This window comes from Chiloscyllium plagiosum, chromosome 22, assembly GCF_004010195.1.
Source record: "Chiloscyllium plagiosum isolate BGI_BamShark_2017 chromosome 22, ASM401019v2, whole genome shotgun sequence".
Lineage (NCBI taxonomy): Eukaryota > Metazoa > Chordata > Chondrichthyes > Orectolobiformes > Hemiscylliidae > Chiloscyllium > Chiloscyllium plagiosum.
In genome coordinates this window covers 59,166,930-59,174,986 of record NC_057731.1, presented here as the reverse complement: position 1 = coordinate 59,174,986, position 8,057 = coordinate 59,166,930, and the positions used below count along the sequence as shown (strand labels likewise).

At 47.6% G+C, this 8,057-nt stretch overlaps 1 protein-coding gene across 1 annotated transcript in view; it reads right to left on the bottom strand.

The window, feature by feature from the left end:
• Window positions 1–8,057, bottom strand: part of LOC122561369 (protein kinase C delta type-like) — a 107,447-nt gene that overhangs the window by 42,693 nt on the left and 56,697 nt on the right. The window contains exon 4 of the mRNA XM_043713126.1: window positions 4,834–4,894. Coding sequence (XP_043569061.1) covers window positions 4,834–4,894 — 61 coding nt within the window. The remainder of the gene's footprint in view (window positions 1–4,833; window positions 4,895–8,057) is intronic.

Below are 8,057 nucleotides of genomic sequence, written 5' to 3'. Positions count from 1 at the left end.
TTACGAGGGGGCATAGCTTTAAATTAAGGGGTGGTAGGTATAGGACAGATGTTAGGGGTAGGTTCTTTACTCAGCGAGTCGTGAGTTCATGGAATGCCCTGCCAGTAGCAGTGGTGAACTTTATGGGCATTTAAGCAGGCATTGGATAGGCATATGGAGGATAGTGGGCTAGTGTAGGTTAGGTGGGCTTGGATCGGCGCAACATCGAGGGCCAAAGGGCCTGTACTGCGCTGTATTCTTCTATGTTCTATGGTGTAGAATGCTGAAACATCCATTGTGATGAGGAATGTCCGTGGTTCGACTGGTCCATGGGCGCTGAGTTTCTATAAGAAATCTGTATTGTTGTGACCTAAGCTGGGAGTCCCCTATACATGTGGGTCTCAAGATGCCTTCAACATAGCCAGACAGGTTCTCACATAGGGTCCCATTGCCTGATACGATGGGATGTCCAGGCATATTGGCTTTGTGTATCTCCAGAAGATAGTAGAAGTTCCCTACGGGAGAAGTACATGGGAGGAAAGTGCATAGGGAACTCTGAAGGACTAGATCTAAAAAGTCTTGATCAATGTGATTAATTCACTGGTGTCCTTTGTTGGATCAGCCATTTAGTTGCCTGTAGTGTTCCTGGTTGTTCAGTTGTCAGTACATTTCCTTGCAGTAGTCTGCTCTATTCTGAATGACGATGGTCCCTCCTTTAACTGCTGGTTTGATAACAATTTTGCAATTGCTTTTGAAGACCATGGTTGGCACCGCTTTGTGATTGGATGATGTTTTGCTCTACCTTGTGGGTGCGGCTGATGAATTTGGCATTTACACATTTCCTGACTGTGTCAAGCTCAGGGCAGCAGCCCTCCGGAGGGGTCCAAAATAGATTCCTCCCTTGGTCTCTCCTCTACAGATCTTGGACGACTGTACCTGTTCACCTGTTAGCTCATTGGGAACGCTGCTAACATCTTGGAAGAATTCTCAGTTTCTTTCATCTAATGAATTTCTTCTGTCTGCCTCAAGACTAATGGGGTCCATTTTGGTGGTAATGTAGCAGTAGAGAAAGTCATTTACACTCTCCAGGTGACAGGAACAGGAAGAACGTGCAGGGAAATGGAGCAGAAAGAGCCATCGAGATGTACAGCACAGAAACAGACCCTTTAGTTCAACTCGTCCATGCTGACCAGATATCCTAAATTAAATTAATCTAGTCCCATTTGCCAGCATTTGGCCCATATCCCTCTAAACCCTTCTTATTCATGTACCCATCCAGATGCGTTATCATTGTATCAGCCTGCACCACTTCCGCTCTCAGCTCATTCCAGACACGCACTACCCTCTGCATGAAAAGGTTGCACTTAAGGTCCCTTTCAAATCTTTCCCCCCTCAGCCTAAGCTTATGCAGTCGGGTTTTGGACCCCATACCCTGGGGGAAAAGACCTTGGCTATTCATCCTAACCTGTAGATCATTCACAAAAAAAAAATCACTGAAAACATCCCTTTAAACTCTCTTGTATACACCTTGCTGTCTAACAATGGTGCTCATTGATAGAGTTTGCCGCTGTTTGCCTACTATTTACTTAACTATGCTATTTAACTATGTAATTTGCCTGTATTGCTTGCAAGACAAAGCTTTAAATTGTGCCTTGGTACACGTGACAATAAATTCAATTCAATTTCAATTAATCAGTGATTCACCCTGCAACACTGCGATTAACATTGCCAAGTAGGCGGAAGTGGGTACAGAAGATGCTAGAGATTAGAGTCAAGGTCGAGTGGTGCTGGAAACTCATATCAGGTTAGGCAGCATCTGAGGAACAGGAATATCGACATTTCTGGCAAAAACCCTACATCAGGAATGCAGCTGGGAGCCTCAGGGTTGAACAGATAAATGGGAGGGGGTGGGGCTAGGGAGGAGGTAGCTGACAGTACAATAGGTGGATGGAGGCACTGTTAAAGATGATAGGTTGGAGAAGAGGGTAGAGCAGATAGGTAGAAAGGAAGATTGACCAGTGGGACAAATCATGAACTGGGGTAAGGTGGGGGAGGGGAATGAGGTAACTGGTGATGTCTACATTGATGCTATGGGGTTGGAGGGTCCCAAGACAGAAAATGAGGTGTTCTTCCTCCAGGCATCAGGTGATGAGGGAGTGGCAATGGAGGTGGCCCAGGACCTGCATGTCCTCAGCAGAGTGGGAGGGGGTGTAGTTGAAATGTTCGGTCACAGGGCAGTGGGGTTGATTGGAGCGGGTATCCCAGAGACATTCTCTGAAGTGCTCTGCGAGAAGGCATCCGGTCTCCCCAATGTAGAGACGACCGCATCGGGAGCAGTGGATACAATAACGTGTGGAAATGCAGGTGAAACTTTGGATGTGGAAGGCTCCTTTGGAGCCTTGGACGAAGGGGAGAGGTGTGGGCGCAGGTTTTGCAATTCCTGTGGTGGCAGGGAAAGGTGCCAGGAGTGGACAGTGGATTGTAGGGGGGTGTGGACCTACCAAGTGGTCTCGGAGGGAACAGTCTTTGCGGAAAGAAGATAGGGATGGGGAGGGAAATATATTCCTCGGAGTGGAGTCCGTTTGTGCATGGTGGAAATGTCGGTGGATGATGCAATTTATGCGGAGGTTGGTGGGCTGGAAGGTGAGTTCTGTCTTTGTTGCAGTTGGAGCAGTGGGGTGTGAGGGCAGAGGTGCAGGACATGGATGAAATGCACTGCAGGGCATCTTCAACCACGTGGGAGGGGAAATTGTGATTTTAAAGGAGGCGGCCATCTGGTGTGTGTTCTGTGGTGGAACTGATCCTCCTGGGAGCTGATGCGGTAGAGGCAGAGGTATTTGGGAATACGGGGTAGTATTTTTGCAGGAGGTAGGGTGGGAAGAGGTGTAATCCAGGTAGCTGTGGGAGTCAGTGGGTTTGTAGAAAATGTCAGTGTTGAGTCAGTCATCATTGTTGGAGATAGAGAGGTCCAGGAAGGGGAAGGAGGCGTCAGAGATGGTCCAGGTAAATTTAAGGTCAGAGTGGAATTGATGAACTGTTCAACCTCCTTGTGGGAGCATGAGGTGGCACCGATGCAGTCATCAATGTAGCGAAGGAAAAGGTGGGAGTGGTGTCGGTGTAACTACGGAAGATAGACTGTTCCACGTAGCCGACAAAGAGACAGGCAAAGCTGGGGCCCATGGCTACCCTTTCATCTGGAAGAAGTGGGAGGATTCGAAGGAGAAATTGTTAAGGGTGAGGACCAGTTCAGCCAAACAAATAAGAGTGTCAGTGGAAGGGTACTGTTAGGGAGGTCAGGAGAGAAAGAAATGGAGGGTTTAAGAGGCCCAGGTCATGGCGGATGGAAGTGTAGAGAGACTGGATGTCCATGGTGAAGATGAGGCATTGGGAGCCAGGGAAATGGAAGTCTTGGAGGAGGTAGAGGGTGTGGGTGGTATCCTGAATGCATGTGGAGAGTTCCTTCGCTACATTGATGACTGCATCAGTGCCACCTCATGCTCCCACAAGGAGGTTGAACAGTTCATCAATTCCACTCTGACCTTAAATTTACCTGGACCATCTCTGACGCCTCCCTCCCCTTCCTGGACCTCTATCTCCAACAATGATGACTGACTCAACACTAACATTTTCTACAAACCCACTGACTCCCACAGCTACCTAGATTACACCTCTTCCCACCCTACCTCCTGCAAAAATACTACCCCGTATTCCCAAATACCTCTGCCTCTACAGCATCAGCTCCCAGGAGGATCAGTTCCACCACAGAACACACACCAGATGGCCGCCTCCTTTAAAGATCACAATTTCCCCTCCCACGTGGTTGAAGATGCCCTGCAGTGCATTTCATCCATGTCCTGCACCTCTGCCCTCACACCCCACCGCTCCAACTGCAACAAAGACAGAACTCCCCTGGTCCTCACCTTCCAGCCCACCAACCTCCGCATAAATTGCATCATATTGAACAATATCAAGGTAAGTGGAGATGAGTTTGGTGGTGCAGGAGCAGGGTGAGACAGTGGGTCGGCTGGGGTGGTCAGGCTTGTGGATCTTGGGTAGAAGGTAGAACCAGACAGTGAGGCATTCCCAAACTATGAGGTTGGAAGCTGTGGGTAGGAGATCCCCTGAGGTGATGAGGTCTGTACGAGCTGAGAGATGATGATTTGGTGATTTGGGGGGTGAGGTCATGGCCGAGGGGAGGAGCGGTCGGTGGAGGTGTCTTCGAGTTGGTGACTACCTTCGGTGGTGTAGAGGTCAGTGCAACAAACTACCACTGCAGCCCCCACTTGTCCACTGGTTTGATGGTGAGTTTGGGATTGGAGTGGAGGGAGGGGAGAGCTGCACGTTGTGAGGGGGAAGAGGTTGGAGTGGGGGAGGGGGTTGGACAGGTTGAAGTGGTTAACATCTCGGCAGCAATTGGAAATAAAGAGGTTGATGGTGAGTAATAGGCCAGCACGGGGTGTCCAGGTGGATGGGGTGCATTGGAGCGGCCCTCAGAAGGTGGGTGGGAGTGTTGATGAAAAAAGTAGGCTCTGAGGTGGAGACGACAGAAGGGCTTTTGGCCAAAACGTCAAATTTCCTGCTCCTCCGATGCTGCCTGACGTGCTGTGATTTTTCAGCACCACTCTCATCTTAACATTGCCAAGTGTCCACCAGCTTCACCCCCTACTGCTCTTTCACATATTCCAAACACTAACCAGTCTGAGCTGAAGCAATTTCCAACTGTCCAGCACAGACCATGAAAACAACTTTTTACACACTCCAACTCCAAAACCTCTCCTGATAGGACAAGAACATGGAAAGAAACAATTGATGAGGAAACGTTCACATAGGGGAATGATTTCTGTAGAATCTCACCTGAATCCTCCAGGAACAGCTGTACTGCCATTAGTACCTTCCCTTGTGGCTGCAAGTCCAACTGCAGAGTGAGACATAGACAGACAGTGAATGTTACAAACTGCCCTCAGTCAGGGCTTGGTGAATGGGCTATAACTGCATACACTGCTTGTTATTACAGTGCCAGAAGTCTCTCATAATCCTGCCTGGATGAGAGTGATGCCACACTGAGGGTCAGTGCCAAGGAAGGGTACAAGCCTCAGATTCTGGATTAGTGATGCTGGAAGAGCACAGCAGTTCAGGCAGCATCCAAGGAGCAGCGAAAGAGTCAGGCTTTCAACTGATGCACTAAACCAAACCTTGACCCCCTTGTTGACTTGGAGACAGCAAGATATTTTTGGAACTAAGGATTCCTTGATGTTGTGGTCAACTGCACTCCTCCTCAAGAGCAAAGCAATTGGCCATTCATCTGCTTAGGCAATGGGATCTTGCTGTGTACAATCCACTGTCATACCTGCCTTTAAAACAATCACAGCTAAAACTAAAAAGCAACTATAATACTTTATTCTCAAGTCCAAAAACTCAGATGAGGAAATGGTGTTAAATACAGAGCAAAGTTTACTTTTATATTTAAAACGAAAGTTCCCTTGACTGTATGCCCATCGAATACTCCCAGGATAAGGACATTTTGATCTCATTATTTGCTAATCCAGGCTTCAAGTGTTCGCAATAGACTGCAATATGTACATTTAAAACATGCTGCTTCTGCTGATTCTCTGTCACACCATCTGCTCCTTGTTTCTCTTTAAAGGTTGGTGTTGTCTTGGACTCGAGCTGGACAGTACAAGCTAGTCTCCACCTGCTGACTGATTTTCTTGTGCTGACTTAGTGTCACAGAGTCATAGATTTACAGCGCGGAACCAGACCCTTCAGTCCAACTTGTCGTGCCGACCAGATATCCTAATCTGATCTAGTCCCAGTTACCAGCACTTGGCCATATCCCTCTAAACCCTTCCTATTCATAAACCCATCCAGATGCCTTTTAAATGCTGCAATTGTACCAACTTCCACCACTTCCCCTGGCAACTCATTCACGCACGCACCACCCTGTGTGAAAATGTTGCCCCTCAGGTCACTTTTAAAATCCTTCCCTTCTCGTCCTAAACCTATGCTCTCTAGTTCTGGACTCCTCCACCCCAAGGAAAAGACCTTGTCTATTTACCCTAGCCATGCCCTCATGATTATATAAACCTCGATAAGGTCAGCCCTCAGCCTCCAATGGTCCACTGAAAATAACCCTAGCCTACTCAGCCTCTCCATGTAGTTGAAACCATCCAACTCTGGCAACATTCTTGTAAATCTTTTCTGAACCCTTTCAAGTTTCACAACATCCTTCCTTTAGTGAAGTGGAGATTGAATATTTTAGAACATAGAACATTGCAGTGCAGTACAGACCTTTCAACCCTCGATGTTGTGTCAACCTCCAGAACCAACCAATCTGAAGCCAATCTATCCTACACTATTCCATTTTCATTCATATGAATATCCAATGACCACTTAAGTGCCCTTAAAGTTGGCGGGTCTACCACTGTTGTAGGCAGGGCATTCCATGTCCCTACTGCTGAGTAGGGAAACTACCTTAGACATCGGTCCTATAGCTTTAAATTGTGAGGTGATAGACGGCCATCACCATCTGAGGAAAAAGGCTCTCACTGTCCACCCTATCTAACCCTTTGATTACCTGTCTCAATTGAGTCACCTCTCAACCTTCTCTGAAGAAAACAGCCTCAAATTCCTCAGCCTTTCCTCATAAGACCTTCCCTCCATACCAGGCAACATCCTCTTAAGTCTCCTCTGCACCCTTTCCAACGCTTCCATATCCTTCCTGTAATGCGCAGAACCATACACATTACTCCAAATGAGGCCACACCAGGGTTTTGTACATCTGCAATATGACTTAGTGGTTCCGAAACTCAATCCCTCTACTAGATTAGATTAGATTCCCGACATTGTGGAAGTAGGGCCTTCGGCCCAACAAGTCCACTGACCCTCCAGAGAACACCACACCTAGACGCATTCCCCTACTCCCTACTAACGCACCTATCACTATGGGCAATTTAGCATGGCCAATTCACCTGAATTGCACATCTTTGGACTGTGGGAGGAAACCAGAGCACCCAGAGGAAACGAAAGCTGGAATCGAATCTGGGTCCCTGACACTGCGAGGCAGCAGTGCTAACCACTGAGCCACCCTAATAAAAGCTAACACACTGTATGCCTTCTTAATAACCCCGTAAACCTGGGTGGCATCTTTCAGGGATTTATGTACAAAGACACAGACCTCTTTGTTCATCGACACTACCAAGAATCTTATTAGCCCAGTACTCCATTTCTGTTGCTCCTTCCAAAATGAATCACCTCACACTTTTCCACATTAAACTCTATTTGCCACCTCTCAGCCCAGTTCTGCAGTCTATCTACGTCCCTCTGTAACCTGCAACATCCTTCCGCACTGTCCACAACTCCTCCAACCTTAGTGTCATCTGCAAATTTACTAATCCATCCTTACACACCCTCATCGTTGGTCATTTATAAAAATGACCAGTAGCCCCAAAACAGATCTTTGCGGTACCCCACTAGTAACTGAACTCCAGGATGAATATTTCCCATCAACCACCACCTTCTGTCTTCTTTCAACAAGCCAATTTCCGACCCAAACCGCGAAATCACCCTCAATCCCAATCCTCCGTATTTTGTGCAATAGCCTACCGTGGGGAACCTTATCCAACACCTGACTGAAGACATATAGGTAAAAACGGTTTTGTTGGCTACGTAGAGTAGTTGATCTTCCATAATTACACTGGCAACACTCCCCACCTCTTCCTCCACTACATTGATGACTGCATTGGCGCCACCTCGTGCTCCCACGAGGAGGTTGAGCAATTCATCAATTTCACCAACACATTCCACTGTGACCTTAAATTTACTTGGACCATCTCTGACACATCCCTCCCCTTCCTGGACCCCTCCATCTCCATTAATGATGACCGACTTGACACTGACTTTTTTTTTTATATACAAACCCACCGACTCCCACAGCTACCTGGATCACACCTCTTCCCACCCTACCTCCTGCAAAAATGCCATCCCGTATTCCTAATTCCTCCGCCTTTGCCGTATCTGCTCCCAGGAGGACCAATTCCACCACAGAACACACCAGATGGCCTCCTTCTTTAGAGACTGCA